This window comes from Callorhinus ursinus, unplaced genomic scaffold (assembly GCF_003265705.2).
Source record: "Callorhinus ursinus isolate GAN/ISIS: 27379988/994484 unplaced genomic scaffold, GSC_fseal_2.0 scaffold155, whole genome shotgun sequence".
Lineage (NCBI taxonomy): Eukaryota > Metazoa > Chordata > Mammalia > Carnivora > Otariidae > Callorhinus > Callorhinus ursinus.
In genome coordinates this window covers 159,932-181,683 of record NW_027397217.1, presented here as the reverse complement: position 1 = coordinate 181,683, position 21,752 = coordinate 159,932, and the positions used below count along the sequence as shown (strand labels likewise).

Here is a 21,752-nt window from a genome sequence, read left to right as displayed (position 1 = left end):
TAGACACAGCTCCTGAAATCCGATCCCCTGCCCTCCCTCTGCTGCCAAGGCCGGCAGTGCCCCAGGAGCCCAGGGGGCCCTGAGATTTCCTTGCTTCAGGGTTAAGCGTGGGGACCTGCTCACCACCCCTTATCTTCCTTAGCCAGGTTCACTGTCTATTGTCCACTGTCTATTGCTCTAGTCCCATAAAAATGTTGCAACAAAGAACCACAATACCATTGGTGTACTAGGTATCGATGCATCCATACATTATGGAATAACCTGTCACTGCTTTGTAAGTTTAGGTCATGGTTTTACCCTGAAAATGTTTGGGGTTTCTTTTCTCAATATTACATAGTTTTTTAAATATTATCCAAGTTGATAGAAATAGCTTTAGGTCCTTCATTTGAACGCTGAAAGTATTTCGTTACACAACACATCTAAATTCACTTATCCACATTCCTGTTAAGGAACAATTATGTTGTCACTGATTATTTGTGAATGGTAGAAGGGAAGATACTAATTTCATTAGCTCTGTGTGGACTTCCAGTTGTCCTTCTGCCACTGGTCTAGCTGTCTCTCCTTGTGCCAATAATTCGATAGGCTAATGACCACGCTGTGTAACTGTCCTTAAAGAGCAGCAGGTGCATTTTCCCTTCTGTTGTGTGATTTGTGTTCCTTCTCAAAATCGTCTTGGCTATTCTTGACCTTCGTCCTTCCATATGAGCTTTGGATTATCTTGTCAAACTCTAGGAAATTTGGAATTGTTTGGAAGTGCATTAAGTCAGTAGATTTCTTGGAAAGAAGTTGACATGTTTATAGGATCAAAGCTGTTGACCCATTAACACTTATGTCTCCCCATTTCATCACATTTTCTTTTCTTTCAAGACTTCTTTCCATGGAAACCTGATACAGTAATTTGTTATTACAATCAGAAGCATTATTTCCTTTCACACATGGACCCATCAACCCTAATCTAAATATTCATATAATTTCTTAAATATTGTGACACAATTCTATACATGTCTCAGTGCTCATCAAGTTCAGTGTACTCCTAATTCCCTTTATCTATGTCCCCCATCCCCTCGGGCAACCACCACTTTTTCTCTGTAGTTAAAAGTCTGGTTCTTTCTGTTTATCTCCTTTTTTGTTTGTCTGTAGTTTGATGTAGATGATCTTAGATTTTCCATGTTTACCATATTGGCTGAAAATAAGAATAGTTTCCATTCTTCCTTGTCAATTCCTCAAAGCCCTTTGTCTTTTTCTTGTGCGGAAAAAAAAAACTACAGTGACTACAGCCTCCGATATAATGTTGACTAAAGGTCATGCAGGAAATTCCATCCGCTCTTAATTTTAATGGAATTGCTTCCATAGTTTCACCCATAAATTCAGTGTTTGCCGGAGGTTTTTTATAGTTGGACTTTGTGGCACCGAGCTCATTCCTTTTAACGACTAGTCTCTAAGAAGTTTTTTTGTCACCATCAGGGCTATTGAATATTGTTGAATTATCTTTCTAATCCATTGAAGTGTCAATATGAGTTTTAGTGTTTATCCTGTTAACCTGAGAAATGACACTGGTCGATGTTCTGATTTGAAGTATATTTGCATCCTTACGATAAATCTTTAGTTTTTAATGTTTTTTTTACACTACAAAATTCAATTTCTGAAAATTCTCTCTAATCAATATTATTTATCCTATGTTTACATCTATGTTCATAAATTAGATTGCTTACAATTTCCTCCCCTGTACTGCCCTTGTCCTTTACTCACATGAGATTAGAATTGTATCAGATTGTTCTACATTTGTAAAATGAGTTGGGTAGCCTTTGGGTTGCGGTAAGAGATTTCAAATACGATGAAGATGATGAAACACTGTGATATTTCCTTGTAAAACTATCTGGAACTACGGTTTTTTGGAGCAGAAAACTTTTGCTAACTAATTCCATTTTGTTAAGGCACTCAAGAAATACTTATTGAATCAAAGAATTGATGCATGGCTGAAAAAAGTGTTTTTAAGGAAACCTTTGGCATTACCTGTGTTTTCTTAAGAACATTTTCTTTTTTAAAAGATTTTATTTATTTATTTGTCAGCGCGCACAAGCAGGGGAGCGGCAGGGAGAGGGAGAAGAAGTTTCCCCACCAAGCAAGGAGCCCGTTGCAGGACTCGATCCCAGAACCCTGGGATCACGACCTGAGTCAAAGGCAGATGTTTAACCGACTGAGCCACTCCTGAGAACTTACCTGTTGTGACTTATTTCTCCCTTCTGACTTTGTGTTTCTTGTTACTCTTTCTCTTAAGGTCCTTATTGCAAGGGTGTCCCGTGAGAGTATTTCCTTAAAGTAGTTTTAGGTTTACCCCCTGCTGCTTCACGAGCACCAACCCACCCCCTATATCATCATGACTCCACAGAGAGGCCCATTTGCCACAAACGCTGAATTTATGCAGAAACACTATAATCAGCTGAAGTCCATAGTTCACATTAGCCTTCACTCTGGGTGGTGTACATTCTATGGGTTTGGACAAAAGTACAATGACATATATCCATCATTAGAGCATCATACAGAGAGAGTATTTTCCTTGACCTAAATATTCTCTGTGCTCTATTCATCCCTCCTCCCCAACCCATGGCAACCACTGTCTCCATCATTTTACCCTTTCTAGAAAATCCCACAGCTGGAATTGTACAATCTGGGTAACCTTTTCCAATTGGCCTCTTTCACTTAGCAATGTGCACTGAGGTTTCCTCCATATGTCTTTTCATGGCTCGATAGCTCATTTCTTTTGAGCGCTGAATAATATTCCATTGTCCTGATGAGCACAGTCTATTTATCCATTCACCTGCCCAGGACATCTTGGTTCCTTCTGAGTTTTGACAGTTATGAATAATAGCTATTATACCATCTGTGTGCAGGTTTTGGTGTGAACTTAAGCTTTCAACTCCTTTGGGTGAGTATTGGTTATATTACCATGGCTTTCACGGAAACATCATAATTCAGAAATCATGGCCACACAGTTTTAGGAACTACAATGGTTGTTTTGGAGCTCATGCTTATAAAATCCTCATTGAAAACCCAGCTTGTTACTTGCTTTACTGGGTGAGTAAGAGAGGTTAGTTCCTGGTAAGATATCTGGGAGACCATAAAAAAGAGAAAAATCCACCCAAATCTATGGCTATGACAAGAGAAGTCTGATGGCAAATCCCTGGCTTGGCTTGGTTTTCCCTTTCGTGCTCTTAGTATTGACTTGGCACGTTGTGTCATTAGGTAGGCAATTTATGATAGTTATACCTTTTTGATGTATTACTATTTTCATTATTTTAGTATTCTATATAATTTATTTGTGTACTAATACCATATTATTGATATTAATATTTCAAATTCATCACATTTCAGGGGCAGAACGATGGGTTGTTATTTTTGTCACTTAAGTTTCAACCTTCTATGCTTTTGTTTTAGGCAAATAAGGAGGAAAGTAGAATGTAGCTAGGGTTTTACAAATTCCTATACAATAAATCATGCTTTAACCGTTTTTATTGCAGTAGAATGCACAGGCAAAAATGCATTAAAATGTGTAAATATCTTAAGTGAGCAGCTTATTTCCAGCATTCGAGAATTCGCATAATGACCACTTGCAGTCCCTGCACCACCTCCCCCGTGGGGAGCCATTATTCTGGCGATCAACAGAGTAGACTTGCCTGGTTTGTACTTTCTGTCCATGGGATGTGTCAGTAGGTACTCCTCTACATCTGGTTTCTTTCATCCAGTATTATGTTTCTGAGATTCATTCATGCTCTTCCATTAGCTGTACACCATTTATTCTCCTTGGTGCACAGCATTTCATTGTGTGAATGTAACACAAGTTTTTCGCCATTTTCCTCTGCATAGCAATTTGCGTAGGTCCAGTATTCTGCAAAATAGTGCTGTCGTAAATATTCTGACCCATATCTTGGTGTGACCAGAAGAAAGCATGTCATGGGGTAGATGGCTGGGGGTATTTAGGGGGTATGCCCTATTTCATGTGTACAGACACTGCCACACAGCTCCCAAGTCCCTATACCAGTTCCTGCTCCTAACAGCCTATATAATAATGTGTTTTTTAAGAGATTAATATAATCCACTGACTTTCACTATGAGAACTTACCTGTTGTGACTCATTTCTCCCTTCTGACTTTGTGTTTCTTGTTACTCTTTCTCTTAAGGTCCTTACTGCACTGTTCTCTGCTGTCCTCTCTAAGCAGCAGCCCAGGGCTGAGCACTCCCATTGCCCGGGGACAGGGACACACACCGCCCCCCCAGGACTCCCTCACTCACTCTTGGACCTTCGGCCTCTGGAACATTCTGTGACTCAAATGTTTGTCTATTTAGCAGGCATGCTGGTCCTCATTTCAGAGCATGGACAGCATAGGATCCTGACCGCACAAAAACGTAGGGTCCCAGAGAAATGGAACCGTGACCTGGAGGTGGTCTCAGGCCAGAGAGCCTAAGCTGGGGCTAAGAGGCTTCAGACTTCCCCTTGGCAAAGAGGGGCAGGAGAGGGACTGGGGAGCGGGGCTCAGGCACGGGGACATGTGCTGTGACTCTCTGTCTTCTGGGCCGCAACCCCCACCTCCTGCCTCACTGTCCCTGACCTGTCTCGATCAGCACGTGGGCTCCTTCCCCATCCCAGGGGCCCAGAGCAGGCCTGGTCCCACCACCATGGCCCATCTGGGCTTCACGTGGGCCCTGTTTTCGTCAGAGCCTGTGCAAGCTCCGAGGGCTCTCCTCGCCCAATAGCTTCCGATGCCAACCCTCCTGAAGTGCAGGTGCTTCTCCCAGGATGTGATGCTGTTGGAGGAATCTCAACACAGTGGAGAACGCTGGAGGGGTTTCCAAGCTCCAGGAGTCCCTTTCCTGGTTAATGTGGGCATGGTGGGTTCGGAAATATTTACTCTCCGCCGATGGGCATAGTCCTGAAACGTAGCCTGATTTCTGCCTTAAGGCCTTTTGATGTCAGACCTCCCACTCTGGCCAATGTCCCCGATGAGCGTGACATCACTGAGCACCGAGTTGGGAAGGGACTTGCGGCCTCTCTCCTGTACGTACAATTTCCACCAGATACAATCATAGAAAACCCCTCAGGGAAAGATAACAATAGAATGGAGTCAAATAACGATGAAATGATGAGTTTGAGTATAATTACCTTTGTTTTGGATGCAACTGATTTAACTGTATTAATGTATTAAGTTCCTACCATTTAATTTTTCCTAATGGCTGTGATTAACTGCAGACTTGCAAATTTCTGAAAAGGCAGCACCCCACTGTAAGCCAGCTGCCCTGAGCTGACTGCCTCTCTCAGGGGGCATGCAGCAAGGCTACCTCTCCCCTGCACACATACCGGTACCCATGTCCCAGCAAACACAGTAATCAAGAGGAACCTCGGGTCCAACCCATGGTCCCCTGGAGCAACTATGAGCTGAGACTGTCCCTGGGTGGCACACACTGGAAGCTCCCCTGATCAAACCTGTCTGGAAGTGAGCCTCCACCTTGGGCAGAACCCTGTGCTGGTCATTCTGAGGAGCCTTGAGCCAGGGACAGGACTGAGGTGCGGACTCCAGGGGGCTGCTTGTTAGCAGGGAATCTGGGTAAATCGGGACATACCCACCGCTCTGTTGCTTGAGATCCAGATCGGATTCTGTTTTCTTACAGATAGGGAGAGGAGGCAGAGACAGCCCTTCCCTGGGGTATTTGTTAGAGCAAAAATATGGACGCGCTTCCTCTAATGGACAACCACTGGCATCCAGAGGGACCAAAGTAACAAGGTCCCTAGAAGCAAAAGGCCTTAAGGCATCACTGTGTCACTGTGTCGCCCTCTCGTGTTCACAGGAGGAATGAATGGCAAGAGTGTGAGCCCGGAGAGGCGGCTCCTCTGGGAGGGCCTGGGAGGCAGGCTCTGTTCCCCGAAGGGGAAGGAGACAAACCCAGGACAGGTGACGTTGCCTTGCTGTTCTCATGGCCACTGGGGCCTAGAGGTCTGGGGTGTCAGCATTCTGCTGAGGATGGAGCTGAGGGTCAGTGAGTGGGCTCTGAGCAAGTCCTGAAGGTGCATGGAGCTTGGAGGAGCTGTACCCCCAGGTAGAGCGAGTGGTCCCAGGGGGCCCAGCCGGGGTGTTAATGGGGTGTGGACATCACAATAATCCATGAACGTGATGAAACATAATATCCCGTCCCTCTCACACTGTGCTGAACTTGGTTATGTCCAGATATACGAAATAAAACTAAAAAATCCTCAATAATCTTCATTTCAAGTATCTTAGAGAAGGTGAAAGGCTACCCAATGCATTTTACCAACTTATAATAATATAATATCATTTGAGTAGTGGCAAGAACAGCACAGGAAGAAAACCTTATGCAATCTAATTTTTAGCACAGATGCAAACATAGGAAAAAGCAAAATAGAATAGAATTTCAGGAAATTGTTCCTGGCCATATATAAAATATCCATCAAAAACAGGATTTATTCAAGGATGCAAGGATAATCCAAAATCAGAAAACGTATTGAAGGAGAATGGAATAATGCCATCCCAAAATATGCCTCCTTGGCATAAGCATTATTTTGAACTGATACATTTTTTAATTTTTTATTTAAATTCAATTTAGTTAACATATGGTGTATTATTAGTTTCACAGGTAGACTTTAATGGTTCATCAGTTGCATATAACACCCAGTGCTCATTCCATCACGTGCCCTCCTTAATGCCCATCACCCAGGGACCCCATTCCCCCACCTACCTCCAGTCCAGCAACCCTCTGTTTGTTTCCTAGAGTTAAGAGTCTCTTATGGTTTTCCATCCCTCTCTGTTTTTATCTTATTTTGAACTGATTATTTTTGAGAAAGTGCAGGTGCAGGAGAACCTCTGAAAACAGGAGTTACCTGCCTATAAGGGAAAATCTATATTCATAAAGGAAATGTCTATTAGAAAGGATACCTGTAACAGGAAGAGAACTACTCCCAGAGATCACTGTTTTTTTCCACTCGAGAGACTTATCTGCATGGTAAGGCAAACTTCATTTTCCGTAATTACCTCCTCTCACTTCCCCCTGAATTGCTTTCCCCTCATCCTGAAGCCCCAAACTCCTATCCCTTTCCTTGGCTAAGGACTGTATATAAGTCTCAATCATCTGGCTGTCTTTCAGGTCTCGTACATTTGTGGGCCTTCATAAGTATGTACATGATTAAATGTTTTCCCCTTGTTGATCTGTCTTATGTCAGTTTAATTCTTGGAGCAGCCATAGCACCTAGAAGAGGAAAAGGGCAAAGCTTCCTTCCCCCACGCTACGGGCACAGACAGCCGGGATGTTGGGGCAGTGTGGAGAACAGGTTTGTGTTGCCGTTTCTTCCTGCAGCTATTGGAGGAATGGTTCCTAAGGTTATAATGTTTACCTTGGACGGTTGTGAACCAGGTATTCATTAGGAGGAAAATAAAATCAGCCAACATTTTCTCCCCTCACATTATAGGTCCTTCAATGCTACCATGGTTTTGAAACCAGAACTGCTTTATAAATCATTAAAAGATTTGAATGTGTTTCAGGTTTAAGTGGAAGAAATTCTCCTCTAAGCAGAAAAGAATGTCCTATACACTCCTTTTCAGAAAGGACTGGAACATCCCTGACATGGGGGATGAGTTGAGTTGTCAGAAGCTGTGATTGAACGGATCTCAGGGCAATGGCTGGCCTGAGATGTGAAAAGCTATACAAGTCACCAGAAGGAGCGTTTGCCAAATGATAAGTGATGAGTCTCACTGGAATGGAGTGACCACCCATTGATGCATTGGGGTACTTTTGTGGAAATTAAATCTTTTGTGCTTAGTCTCTCAGGTGGCAATTAGCACAGAATACAAAAGAAAAAGAGACGCAGTCAGATAATTATTGAATCTATATAGGAATTTAGATATTTTCACTGAAAATGAAGTCTTTTGAATGGTCTGGATCTGTTTCACATGAAGAATTCTGAGGTTGTACCAAAGATGAGTGATACTTGCTCAAACTGAGGGTGAGGTTCTTTTTTGCAAAGTGAATACAAAGTAGCAGCTGGAAATAGCAAAGCACAGGCCATCATTCTAGTGTGGGTTGGGGTTTCCATGATTCGATTTTTGAAAGTCCAGTTAATAAAGCTTAAGGTTACATAAGTGAGTAAGAATCATTTCATGTAAACCCTTAGGATCAGTGTTTTCCAAGCGTTGTATTTACCCGATGTTCCTCCGGTTGTTCTTGGTATTTATCGGGTTGTTTTTTCTGAGAGCTTTGAGGGTCTTTGGAGACTCTGATGAAACAGAAAGTGAAAGCATCGATCATGCATGTTATAGGCAAGAAAATTTCTCCAACCCCCCTAGGATACCTGGGTGGGTCTAAAAACTGAACTGACTGAGACAGGTTAACAGGAGAAAAGCAGACAAATTTTGCTAAATTTTTACATGTACCTGGGAGCTTTCACAAGAGGATGAAGACCCAGAGTTACCAGAAGTTACCAGAGCAGGAAGTTTTTATGCCTTTTAGACGGACCGTAAATTTGTGAAGATTTGACAAGACAAAGGGGTTTGTGTGAGGAGCGGTAAAAGGTGAAGAAGCAAGTAGGAAGATAAGGGTGAGCTTCATGAGTTCTGTTTATACAGATTTGTTGGCCCCAAGTTCCTTATCTCTGGTGATAAAGGTATTTCCTTTCTTCTGGTACAGGGAGGGTACCTTTCACGTGGGAGTTTGATGACCAGTTTCAGAGAAGGAGGGCAAGGAAAAAACGTCATCAGGCGTTCTGGTGAACTCCCTGAGTGGTCCTCACAGAAAGAGATGTAAAATTTGTCTAAACACGAGCCACGGTGGCATTTCTCTGAAGTTTATGTCACGTCGTCGAGCTGTAGCTTGCATGTCTTCAGAAAAAGAGCAGTTTTAGTTCTGAATGATTCCAAGTCAGAAGGGTCAGAGAATAATTGGAAACATCAATTTGGGGAGGTGTAGCAGATAGCAGAAGAAACTAAAAGAATTCAGGACTGAGTCCAGCTTACAGGTACATAACAAAATCTTAAATGCAATGAATGAGACTGGGATCTACCACCTATATGGGTGTGCTACAGATTTCCATTAAAATATAATTTTCCCTCTATAGTTACCCCCATTTCTCTCAGAGATAATCAAAATACGATTTGCAAAATAAGTCTAGTCTCATTAAACATGGCCTGATTGGGCGCCTGGGTGGCTCAGTTGGTTAAGCAACTGCCTTCGGCTCAGGTCATGATCCTGGAGTCCCGGGATCGAGTCCCACATCGGGCTCCCTGCTCAGCGGGAGGTCTGCTTCTCCCTCTGACCCTTTCCCCTCTCATGCTCTCTCTCTATCTCATTCTCTCTCTCAAATAAATAAAATAAAATCATTAAAAAAAATAAAAAATAAAAAAATAAACACGGCCTGATTATTTACATAAGTGCAGCAAGAATAGTGGCGACCATATAAGCTCTTTTTAATCTGTTTTGCTGGAACTTTTTATGAAGAATCTCAGACTAGATTTTTTTTTTAAGATTTTATTTATTTATTCGAGAGAGAGAGAATGAGAGATAGCACGAGAGGGAAGAGGGTCAGAGGGAGAAGCAGACTCCCTGACAAGCAGGGAGCCCGATGTGGGACTCAATCCAGGGACTCCAGGATCATGACCTGAGCCGAAGGCAGTCGCTTAACCAACTGAGCCACCCAGGCGCCCTCAGACTAGATTTTTAAAGCCTCTCAAGGCTAAGAAGCCAAGCCAAGGACTCGTCATCAGATTTCGTCTATGATACCTATAGATTTGGGTTAACCCCTCTCTTCTTGAGATCCCCAAGATACGCTGAGGGTCTTGGGCCTGCCTGGAGGTGACCTTCCTTAGAACCCTGTAAACGAGGTATCAGGCCAATTTTTTTTTAAGGGGCTTTATTGGCTCCATAGAGTCAACCTTAGTTTTTAAAGCTGTCTGGTCATACCTGATTCATGCATATTCTCAAATATGACATTCCAGTCAAAGCTTTGATGATGTACCAGTGTTTCCAATTGTGATCTTAATAAGGAGAAGAGATTTTTATTGAACTTACACAAATAACTATATTGCCACAAAAACAAGAATGCTCACTAAGAATTCCCAAATGCTGGAGGGATTAGGTAGGGAGAAAAAGTAATTGTTTCATTTTCGTTCACAAAGGTAAATTTTACCAAACTGCTCTAAGTCATGAGTAGCTTAAGAGAAGAGAGTGGGGGGAAAAGTCTTCTTAAATCTGGAAAACAAAATATTAAGAAACTAGTGATATTTTAAAGCAAAAGTCATAATAATCACCCTCAGGGCTTTATGCAGTCCCACGTAATTAATTCTTGTTGGTCTTGCCCTTTTGTTATCAGTTTTATGAATCCAGATTTTCCCTTAGAGTTCTGGAAATTCTCACCCAGTTCGGTGGTATGATCTTAAAGTTATCAGAAGCCTCTACTTGTCAGAGCCCCTTCCATGAGTCTTTTTGAAAGTGGAGCACTTTTGCAAGAGCATCAGAGTAAACCAAGAATAGTAAAGGACAAGATTTAAATGACAAGATTTAAAAATAGGCACAGTTGAAGATCTGATGAGAACTCATCACAATGCAATTGACAAGGAAATTTGATCATTTTTGCGACATACAACATTTTAAGTTAATAACTAGAATTATGACTAATATCATTATCCCAGGACAGATTTCTAGGAATGCCGTATAATTTTCTAGAAAACTTGTATTAACCACATATCCCCATCCCAAAGTAACCTAAAAAGGTCAGACATCACTTCTTATTTGACAATGTTTCCATGCAATTTAACATGTCAAATAAACCTAACTAGTTCAATATCTTCCTTTTCATAAAGAGAGAGAACAAATGCTTTTAAGTTTTTTCCAGGAGCTCTCTAGAAAAGTCCAAGTCAGTTCAAGTTCACAAAGACTTCCCCAGTCCATCAGATATTTTGCCTTTGGGGGGCGCACTGTGCTGACAAAATCACTGTAACCATCTTTTGCCACTTCCCCCGCAACACGCCAACCAAGGGTGGGGGAAGCTTAGGGAGGACTATTTGCTTCATCTTATCAGTAAAGCCCAGATACATTAAGCACTTGGTGACCTTTGTTTGCCTCTGGGGAGGTGACCTTTAGGCTGAGACAAGGATCCCGAGTAGTGAGCACGATAGAGTCACTCCCATCAAGCAGTGATGTAAGCCGCCAACAGCAGTGAGCGGAGGGATATCGCTCAAAGAGAGTGTGCTGGTGGTAAACTGATCATCAGCAAGGCCAAGAGAGCCAGGAAGGACCAGGAGCTGAGAGTCACTAGAACCAGAAGAGGTCTGGAAGGACTAAATATGGATTAAACTTTGAGCAGGGAGGACTTTTGCAGCAAACTGTCAACCTCTCAAGACGCCGACCCCCCTCACTGCATCAGAAGCGCCACTGACCCCCAAGCTCCTGCCCTACTGATCTGTGGACATAGAGACCTTCCGCTGCTTGAACACAATAAGCAGAGAATGCCAAGAGCCAGCCCGAACCAGACCGAGTCCTCATACCCAGGGCCACGTAGCAGGTGCATTAACTTCCCACCCTTGTAGCTTACGGGCTGATGTATGACTTGCGTTTGTTTTGGGTGACACGTATGAAGCCAAGGTACATGCGTGCTGAGATGTCCTTGCGTTTGGAACGTTAGCCTTGCTTTATGATTGCCTGAGGCTAACATCATGAAAAGACGCAGCTCGTGTGTGCACCTTCCTAGCATGTGCGCCACACCCTGGAATGTGAGCCGTAGAGTCTCCCGGTGATGCCTTTCTCTTCACCTGCCCCTGTGGCCGATGGAGTTATCCTGGAAAATGAGAGAGGGAGGAGCCTCCTGCCCAGGGCTCTCTCTCTGCTGGGAGAGCGGCTGTGGCTCTGAAAGAGCTGACATAAGCATCCCACCCCCACCCCCACCCAAGAGGAGGGGCCAGAAAGAAAGCTGGCCTTGGGCCAGGAAGCCGTGGGCCCACATGGACAAGTTCAGTGTCTTTCCAGCTGTGTGCAGATCGCTGAGGACAGAGTGCAATGAACTAAGGGATCCTTCTGTGCTTCAGATGCAGACAAGAAATGAATGCGTCCCTGTTTCTCAGATGCTGAATGTGTTGCCCCGGCTGCTGTCTGCTGGATCTGCAACCCGGGGGCACAGGAAGGCCTTCATTGGAGCTGCTGTAGCTAACCTCAGAGACCCTGCACCCCCCTCCGGACATGCCTGAAGGAGCTGTGCCCGTGACAGCCCTGCGTGCCCTGTACCTGCACTTGGCTTGATAGGGAAGGTGTGGGTCACCTGGCTGGACTCAAGAGCAGGGCCGCAAAGAGAGGAGACCAGGAATGGGTGGGCTCCACCTTCTGAGGTAGAAGCTGCGTAGCTCAGCAAGACGCGGGAAGCATGGAGCCGACCTCCAGACTTCAGGTCTGGGCAGCCTTCTCCTTGAGGAGCATTCTCTCCCCCATCTGGGCTATCGGCTGGTCCCAGCTCCAGGGACCCTGTGGGAGATGGATTGCGATCAGGGTCCCAACCATACCTGCTTCCCTGTGTCCATGCACTTTGCAGTGTGATTTTGCAGCTCTTGCTATCCAGAGATGAAGTCCATATGCCCACCCTTGCATCTGGACCGGCCGTGTGTCTCGCATTGGCCCACACCACGTGACACAGTGACGGTGTGCCAATTCTGAGTCTTGGCTCCAAGGGCCTAGCAAACATCCACTTACTCTCCTGGGTTCTGCAGTGGCCTGGGAACCAGCCTGGGCCAGCCTGCTGCGCGCAGGAAATATGTGGCCAGTCCCTCGCACGGACCCCGCTGATGCTTGTCCACCCCCGGGAGAGTCGCCTAACTGACCTGCAGGTAACTGCAGACACAAGAGGAAGCCGACTGAACCCAACCTAAATTGCTGAGCCACAGAATTACAAGCTAAATGAATGAATGAGTGTTGTTTTAAGCCAGTACATTTGAGGGTGGTCTGTTTCACCGGCAGGGGCAAAAGACACAGGTCCTGTGGCAGTGGGTGCAAAGGAGGGGTCTGCATCCCGGAAAAGCCCAGGCTGCGGGTGAGGGGGGCAGCCGAGAGCCAAGGGATGTCTGAAACCAGGAAGCCTCTGCCGGTAGGTCTTACCTGGAGGAGACCTGGAGATCCAGGGACCGGGGCAGAGCCATGGGAGTAATTAGGACCGGGACACTTGGTTACCATGGGAATAAGTAAGACTTTAATCCTGATGAGCGGCTCTGTGCGTGTACTCCTTCCAGACGCTCTCTTCCCCCGGGAGGCTGACCTTCGTCCCCTCAGTGGGATGGGCTCCCCGGGATATGAAATCCTGATTCATCAGCATTAGGTCGCCAGGGAACTCAGCTACGGGGAGGAGATTCCGGTTGGTTAAGCCCGTGATGGAGCGTTCCACTTTCTTGGTGGGCAAGAATGGTTTCCGGTCGTTTGGCTGGTGGATGAAACACTTTTTTGGTTCCTCTGACTTGAAAATTACATTCATGTTTATTTCTTGTCTCTTTGTGGCTGCGTTCTCTGCGTTGCTTCTCTCCTCTTGCTTGGTGTCACCGTAGAAATCAGCGCCCTCGTCTTCCCTCGTCTTGTCTTTCGCCTTTGGGCACAGGCCGCCTCCGGACAGAAAGGAAGAGCCCTGAAACCTCTCGATGTAGGGCAAGAGTTGCCTGTTTCTCAGGGCTCGAGCAAGCTGCATCCGTTCTATGTGCTTGATGATGGTGAGCTTCTCGCGCTGTGGCATTCTTAACTCCTCTGGGGGCACGATCACCTTTGCGGTCCATGTTTTTTCGAGGGGCCTACAGGTGGCACAGGGAGGGGAATGCTGTGTTCTATAGTCCATCGCCCGCTTGTAGTCTGAAGACAGTGATTGGAGCTCCTTGAGCATCTTCCACTCTTCCTCTTGCTTGTGAGTCAGAAGCCGTTTTGCCGCCACGGTGTGAACACCACCCAGACGCTGACAACGTGAAGGGGACTGTTAAAATCGCAACGGGACAGGAGCAGGGGCACCCACAGAAAGAATTGCCTTGTGGCACCTCTCCCCCTGTGGCTGAGAGTCTGAGCCCCTGTGCAGTGGGAAACAGGGAGGAGCTGTGGGGTCAGATCCTGTCTCTTCTTCTGGGTTGGGTTCACATCCTGTCTCTTCTTCTCTACGGTGAATTTGGAAGAATAGTACCGACTTACCGGGCATGGCGAGGCCTTACATATGAAAGCAGCTCGCACAAGGGAAGGGCTCCAGAGATGGCAGCTCCCGTCTCTCATCAGCACTCACAGCTCTGTTCCTGACCAGGACTTTGGAACAAGGGAGGATTTGCTATGCAGGTGTGGGAGCCTCCAGCAGATGCAGCCAACTCGAGGCTACTAGGAGACTTGTGTCTCCGTGGCTGGTGGGTTTTGAACCTCCTGCTCCACCCCCCAGCCTACTGCCTTGCTTCAGCGGGGCCTCCCTGTGAATAAGCTTTAGGACACTTACTAGGATCTCTTTTTCCAAGGGGGAGTATTTCCCAAGGGCAATGCGTGGATCTGATTTGTAGAATTTGGTCCATATCCTGAAAGGCAGAGAGGCAGGTAAAGTAGGACTCCAGGAAGGGTCTTTCTACTTATAGTTTTGGAGGAGGGGGAACTTAGGGCGACTCTGCATTTGTCAGGCTAGGACTCACTGTGACTGGGGTGGGCTCCTCCCCTTGGCTCGTTCTGGGGAGCGAGGCGGGGCGGGGTGGGAGAAAGGACCAGAAGCACAGCTACACTCACTCCAACGGTGAAGCAGAACACAGACCCCGTTGGCAGCATAGGGAGTCTTTATCCCGAAAGGAATCGCTCATGGTACGTATTCTGACTGGTGTTCCGTTCTTATTCCACATTCTGTCTGCAGCCTTCCTTTCTTGGGTCCTCTGTCTTCCCACCTTCTGACAGCCATTCTCCCATTCTCTGATCATAGTCCCTCACTAGGCTAGGATAGGAGGTGTCAATGCCTGGAGTTGCTTTCTAGGACTGTGTAATGGGAACCCAAGGGACAGTCACAAACTTCTCTTGCATCATAACTGACCTGCTTGGGGGCTATTGTGAGGTCTGAGTTTAGGCATCACAGGATGCCCTGGGGTGAAATGGACACTCAGTACCATGTTCCTGCTGTGCTGGAGTCCAGGGCAATAGAGCGGGCAGAGCTCGTGGCTGGAGGGACGATCTGACCACGTCACTGCCACCTACAAGCCCACAGAGACTGCTCAGTCCCTTTAGGATGAAGGCTCAGTCTCTCTCTGGTTTTCGCTTGCCTCTCCAATCTTGGTTCCTCGTGCTCCATCAAAGTCCGCTATCCGTGGCCCTTGGAACCAGCTGTTGTTCATGCTGCCCCCAGGTGTCAGGAACCTCCCCTCCCCTTGGCAACTCGCTTGTCTCTCAAGCTCACCTGCGCCTCCCCTGAAGTTTTCCTTGCGGAATAAATCACCCCTTTGTCTCTGTTCTCATAGTCTTGGTATCATTATGCTATAGTGCCCTGTCACAAATTGCCTTAGTTGTCCACTAAGTCTGTCTCTCCCTCTGCTCAAAAGGAAGTACCAACAGCATCTTATTCTTGTGTTGCTGTGGTCTAGCACGGGGCCTCGCGTAGAGCAGATGCTCAGCTTGCTGACTCAATAAGCAATTGTCCTGGGCCTCTGGCCAAAGGTGGGATCAAGAGTGTTCCCGGTGAGAGTGGACGTTGGCCCAACCCCTACAAAAAGTAATGTGACTGTATATATATTACATATATAAAACATTACAAATGCATTTACCCTTGACCCAGCAAATATGTGTGTAAAATACAATATGCACAAGGTTAGTCAACACAGCCTGTTTGAGATGACAAACCTAATGACAAACTCAAATGTCCATTACTAGGGATTGGTTAGAGAGTTATGGCCAACCATACAATGGAATACTCTGCCGCAGTAATAAAGATCAAGGGAGGAAGATCTTTATTTGTATGGAAATATCTCCAAGAAATATGGTTAAATATGGCTTTTGCATAAACGTACAAAGCAAGGTGCAAAAGAATATAAGTTGTAGACTACCTTCTAGAGTGGGAAAGGAACAAATAAGCATATATATTTGTATTTTGCATAAAGAAAATCTAGGATAATACGCACACAAAAACTAATAAGAATGGCTACTGGAGGTGGGTACCTGGCAGATGAGAAAGTGGTGGAAATGAACCCTTTCACTGTATACATTATTCTGTCTTGAATTTAGAACCATGGGAGTGTATTACCCCCTGGAAAAAATGAAAAGGAAACAGCAGCTCACGGAAGAGGACTTCCGTGTTGTCTCTGACAAGTATGGGTCCTAAAGCTTGCCTTTGACTCCACCAGGAAATTCAAAGTGGGGACGTTTAGGACGTGGTCCAGTGCTCAAAGCCATGTGAGCCAACTAAAACACAATGGTGATCCTCCCGTTCACACAAGCCAGTTCAGTTACCTGGAACAGCTCCAAACCCAGGAATCTGCAAAGAGCCCCTCTCAGCGGTAAAGAAAACGTCTCCGGCTCTGTGTTCAGTGACTCAGCCGCCTGTGCTAATGAAGGGTGACCTTGCATGAACCGCACAACACCTGACACATCATATGCACTCAACACATAGTTGTGAAACAACCAGTGAATGATATATGATGGAATATTATGTACCTACCAAAAAGCCAGTCTGGGACAAATTTCCATAACGTATTTGTGGTGTTATTTGATATTTAAAAAAGGCAGAACACAAAACTTATATAGAGGAGGATCTGGATGTTGTAAATACACAAGTATGCAAGAGGGAAACAGACAAGCAGGAAATACACAGAGACGTCAGCACTGGTTACTCTGGGCTGTGGGCTGATGGGGGATCCTCTAGGTCTGGCTGTATTTCAGCAGGCTGGTCACCTCCAGATATTTAGGAGGAGGAGCTATGGTCCCATCCCAAAATATACGGACAGGAAAGGATGCCATGGTCAGGACCCAGCTTCTCCAGACATCAAGGAAAGGGGGCAAGAAAGGGGGCACACTGCCACTCTGCCTGGGAGGGTGTCACCATGGCAACAGGTCTTCACATTGTGGGGAAACTGATGCTTCCTGCACTCAGCGCCACTAACCTGCTTGGAGCTCACTTCCTTCTCTAGCTGTCTCATTGCCATCCCCAACCTTTTTGTTGTTGTTGTTGTTTTTTAAGATATTTCTCCCCGATCATTTTTACTTCAGTTCTTATTCCTGATTGTTACGTGATTCTGTGCTCATATTTATTCACAGTCATCAACCCCATGGGCTGGCTTGTTTTCTACACTTCCTCTTCTACTGCCTGTCATTTTAATCCTCTATGTTTTACTTTCATGTTCATTTTATGTCTCTGCCTTGTAGCCTTTAACTTTTATATACATTTCTTCTATTTTTACCTACTGTATCAGTCAGGGTTGTTCAGAGAGACAGAGAAGAGAGCTTAAGGAAATGGCTTATATCATTATGGAGCTGGAAGACTGGCAGCCTGGAGACCCAGGGAAGAGCCCTGTTGCAGGTCAGGCCTGCTGCCAGAACTTCTTCTTCCTTGAGGTACGTCAGTCTTTCTTCTGTTCAGGCCTTCAGCTGACTGGGTGAGGCCCACCCATGGTATGAAGGTCAGTTTGCTTTACCCAAAGTCCACTGATTTAAATGTTAATCTCATCCAAAAACATCCTCACAGAAACATCCGGAGCTATTCATGGCCCAGCCAAGTTGACACATAAAATTAATCATCAAATCTCCTTATATTTACTAGGTTTTTAAAGATTAGTTTAAATTTTTTTTGTAGTCTTTAAACAGCAGAGTGTTGTGCTGTTCTCCCACTTTGGAACTTTGTGGTAATAGATTCATATAGTATATACTCCCTTGTGTTTGCTTTTTTCCCTGAACATTATGTTTCTCAGACTCTCTTACCAATATGTTTGACTTTGGCTCATTTCGTTGTTGCTTAGCACGATTATATTATGATTTCTTAGTCATACGCTTTCATAATCATAATGATTTGGGGGGCATTCTTATACATGTCTCCTTGGGTTATGTGCATGCTTTTCCAGTGGGTGCAAACCTAGGAGCAGAAGTCCTGGGTTCTAGGGTATGTGTAGCTTCGATTTCCGACAAAATTCTCAGCTCTATTCCAAAGTTTCTACCAGTTCACAATCCCACCAGTAATTCCCCCTTGCCAACACTGGTGGGTATGTTGTGGTATCTCACAGTGGCTTTAATTTGCATTTTTCTGGGTACAAATGAGACTGAACGCTTTTTCTGTTGGCCATTGAGTTGACCCTTTGTGAAATGCCTGTTCTAGTCTTTTGTCCATTTTTTCTAATAAGCTTTTGTTTTCTTGTTGATATGTGGGACATCCTTACGTATTCTTGATGGAAGCCCTTCACCGGTTCAATACATGGCAAACACCTGCTCCTACTGTGGACTTGGCCCTCTCCTTTCTTAAAGGTGTCTCTTATGCCAGGTGTACTCCCAACCTACCAGCCTTTCCTTGATTGGTTAGTGCTTCCTGAGCCTTGTTTAAGAAATCATTTCCTACCCTAGGTAGGGACAATACTCTCCTAGATTACGTTATGTATATTTATGATATTCTACAGTCTCTAAAAACTTGGGTTTTTTCTTTTGAACTTTCCTAACTTCCTACTCTCAGTTTTTCAGCTATAATGCTCAATTATTTCCCACCTTTTTAAAAGTATTTTCCAGCTTAATTTTATATGGCTACCAAGAAATGCGTGCGTGTGTGTGCACTATGCGCACTCGCAAATCACCCACAAAAACTGGGAGGACTTTCTTCCTCCCCGCAGCCGGCCCTGCAGGCAGAGCCTGGGCTCTGGCTCCCTCTGGTGGGAGCTGCGGCTCATTGCAAGTTGTCTCTCCAAAGACCCATCAGCCATCTCCCCTCTCCAGCGGTAAGATTTTCTATGTAGTAGCCCCCTCATTTATGGAAATGGTGCTCCTTTTTAACACTGCATGGGATACAGTCTTTATATGAGAAGCTGCGTGCTTTAAAATCATAGTTTCCTCTACAAAACCATTGGCCCTAGGCAGATCAGAGCCCTGGGAAGTTCTTCCAGACCAGCACTTCTCCAAAGTTAACGTGCAAATAAATCTCCTGGATATTTCTTTAAAATGCCAAGTCTTATTTGGTAGATCTGGGGTGGGACTTAAAATTCTGCACTGCAACAAGTTCCCAGGTGATGCCAATGCTGCTGGTCCAAGAAAAACAAAGTGGCGACTCAGTGTAGGACCACTCAACATGGGATGCTAGTCCAAGTGTGGTCTGTGGACCAGTAGCAGTGGTATCGATCGCTTAGGAGCATGTTAGAAATGCAGAATCTCAGGCCCTGCTCCAGATTTGCTGAGTCCCGATCTGCATTTCAAAAGTTCTCCAGGTGATTCACATGCACAGGTAAGTGCAAAAGGCAGCTGGTTGGTGCCTGGGAGGAATCAGATGGTAGGGTCAGCCCAGAGGGCTCGTGGCCAGGACTCACACTGCTATACACCAACCTGCTTCTCAAATCCCGTTCCCAGCTTCTCCAGGCCCCTTCTTCTGGCAGAAGGACTGGGGAGACGGCAGCTCAAGCAGAGTTGTTACAAGCAGTTACTTAGGCATGGGGTCAGCTGTGGCCCTTCTGGATCCTCCTTGGGAGGTCCACCGGGAATATGGAGCCTCAAGGTGAGGGGAGGCCCGTTTCACATCTCGACCTCTGGGAAGTGTTTTGGACACACTGAGGTGTCAGAAGCAGGGTTGTTGATTCTTTTCCTGTCTGAGGGGTAACAGGTGATTATCTGGGGAATTTCAAGTGCCCGAGGGATAACTTAGTCAAACTTGAGAATCTAAGCCGGGGTGATGGTATTCCCACCTGTGTGAGTTTTCTAGTTTTCTCCTCCAGAATTTCTGCTGGGTTCTTTGCAGGCCCATCTGTAGTTATGTTATTAGTGTCTCACCTCTCTTATTAGGCTGTAAGCTCCAAGAGCCCGAGAACTTTACTTATTGCTATTTTCCAAGCCCCCATCATGGGCCCTGACACATAGAAGGCACTCAATAAATATTTGTAGAATGAAAAAAAAAAACCCCAAAACTTAGCTTAGATGCCACTTTACAGTGAACCAGAGGCTCTATGCCAGTAGTTCAAGATCCACCTCTGCTGGCCAGGGAGTAAAGGGAGGGGTTGTGGATGGTGAGCACAAACAGCCCTCAGCTCTCGACAGCATGTATCTCTAGGGCTGGTTTCTGCTCTGGTTGACTGGTTGAATCACTTAGGTGAGGCCGCACCACTGTGGGTAGGAGATGGAGGGGGCTCCCTGAAGGCCTAAGGGAGAGGCCAGTCCTCAGGCCAGAAAAGGGCCCATGGAAGAAGAACTTTAACAGGAAAGAAAATTACTGCCACTCTCTGGGTCTCACTCTCTTGCATCTTAGCTCTTAGAAGGTCTAGCTCTTCCTGTAGGTGCCCTGGTGGTGAGGGAAAGTGGCTTCTGTCACAGGGAGAAGGCTGCAAGCAAAGTCAAGAACCAGGAGCCAGACCGAGAGCCCCTGGGGTAGTTCATAGCCAGAGATGAGCTGAATCTTGTTATTCCATGCTCCTTACTGATTGTGTCTACTTCCCTGAACAGTGAGCCCAAGCTTTGACGGCTCCAGTCTGGTCTTGGCCATAAGGTTACTTTTAGGCTGAAGGGAAGGACAGGGGCAGGGAAGGTGGGTAGTGGCACCAAGGCCAGGACCCTGGGGTCAGCAGCAGATAGTGAGACCTCATTCCCAAAGACCCCATTCCCAAAGGAAACATGAGTCCCAGGAAAGAGAGCTTGGATGAAGTCCATGAGACCCAGCACTCCTAAGCCTGGGGAGTCCCACCCCTTCCCACCTTGAGGGTGGGGCTCGATTTGATTACTCTATAGAGGAAGGGACATCTGCACTAATTCATGAAGGACAAATTAGGTGGACAGGAGGGGTTGCCACACAGAGGAAACAGAAAAGGGGAGAGAGCTGGGAGAGGCTGGTGAGTCCAGGGAACTGAAAGCACCAGGTTTGCAGGAGCAGAGGGAGTATGGGGTTGTGATGGGTAAAAGGCCAGAAGAGGAGGCAGCAAAGATCAGGAGAGCCTGTTAGGCCACGCTGAAGAGTTGGCACTTTTCCTGCAGGAGAGTGAGACATGCATCACAACGTCCTTTGAAGGTGGCATGCGCAACAGTTTAATCTTTTTTTTTTTTTTAAGTAAGCTCTTCGCCCAACATGAGGCTTGAACTCATGATCCTGAAGTCAAGAGTCACATGGTCTACTGACTGAGCCAGCCAGGTGCCCCAACAGTTTATTTTTTTAAACAACCTTATCGGGGCACCTGAGTGGCTTAGTCGTTAAGCGTCTGCATTCGGCTCAGGTCATGATCCCAGGGTCCTGGGATCGAGCCCCGCGTCAGGCGCCCTGCTCCGCGGGAGGCCTGCTTCTCCCTCTCCCACTCTCTCGTGTTCCCTCTCTCGCTGTGTCTCTCTCTCTCTCAAATAAATAAATAAAATCTTTAAAAAGAAAAAAATTCAAAAAATAAAACAAATCGAGGTAAACTTTACCCACCATGAAATTCACTTGTTTTAGACGTGTAATTCAATGATTTGTAGTAACTTTACCAAGTTGTGCAACTGTCTCTACAATTCAGTTTGGAACACTTCCATCACCCTAAAATGATCCCTTGTGCCCATTTACAATTAATCCTGTGTCAACTACCAGTTTCAAGTCTCCTTTC

The 21,752-nt window shown here is 45.7% G+C and overlaps 2 protein-coding genes across 6 annotated transcripts in view; one reads left to right on the top strand and one right to left on the bottom strand.

Annotated features, from left to right (window-relative positions):
• The window catches only part of LOC112830467 (scavenger receptor cysteine-rich domain-containing protein DMBT1-like), a gene marked incomplete at its 5' end in the record, with an annotated part of 180,515 nt that overhangs the window by 31,253 nt on the left and 127,510 nt on the right, over positions 1-21,752 (top strand). The window lies entirely within an intron of this gene.
• CUNH10orf120 (chromosome unknown C10orf120 homolog) lies at positions 3,550-14,994 on the bottom strand. Of its 5 annotated transcripts, none has more exons than XM_073890434.1 (5): positions 14,764-14,994; positions 14,486-14,561; positions 13,135-13,969; positions 8,698-8,904; positions 7,902-8,278 (listed from the first exon to the last, which is right to left on the bottom strand). In XM_073890434.1, exons 1-3 carry the CDS (start codon positions 14,946-14,948, stop codon positions 13,226-13,228), a joined length of 1,005 nt encoding a protein of 334 aa, XP_073746535.1. In that variant the 5' UTR covers positions 14,949-14,994; the 3' UTR covers positions 7,902-8,278; positions 8,698-8,904; positions 13,135-13,225. The 5 variants fall into 5 exon arrangements, with proteins under 5 accessions (XP_073746537.1, XP_073746535.1, XP_073746536.1 ...); XM_073890435.1 differs by having other exon boundaries at positions 8,698-8,879; XM_073890437.1 differs by lacking the exon at positions 8,698-8,904 and adding an exon at positions 14,197-14,304 and having other exon boundaries at positions 14,764-14,825.

What these genes read in the sequence shown, in the direction of transcription:
- CUNH10orf120 (XM_073890436.1), bottom strand. Translation starts at nt 14,948, where the DNA reads ATGATCAGAGAATGGGAGAATGGCTGTCAGAAGGTGGGAAGACAGAGG. An exon ending in TGTTCTGCTTCACCGTTGGA is followed by an intron (nt 14,562 to 14,763) that starts GTGAGTGTAGCT and finishes TCTGCCTTTCAG; the next exon opens with GATATGGACCAAATTCTACA. An exon ending in CCTTGGAAAAAGAGATCCTA is followed by an intron (nt 13,970 to 14,485) that starts GTAAGTGTCCTA and finishes TCACGTTGTCAG; the next exon opens with CGTCTGGGTGGTGTTCACAC.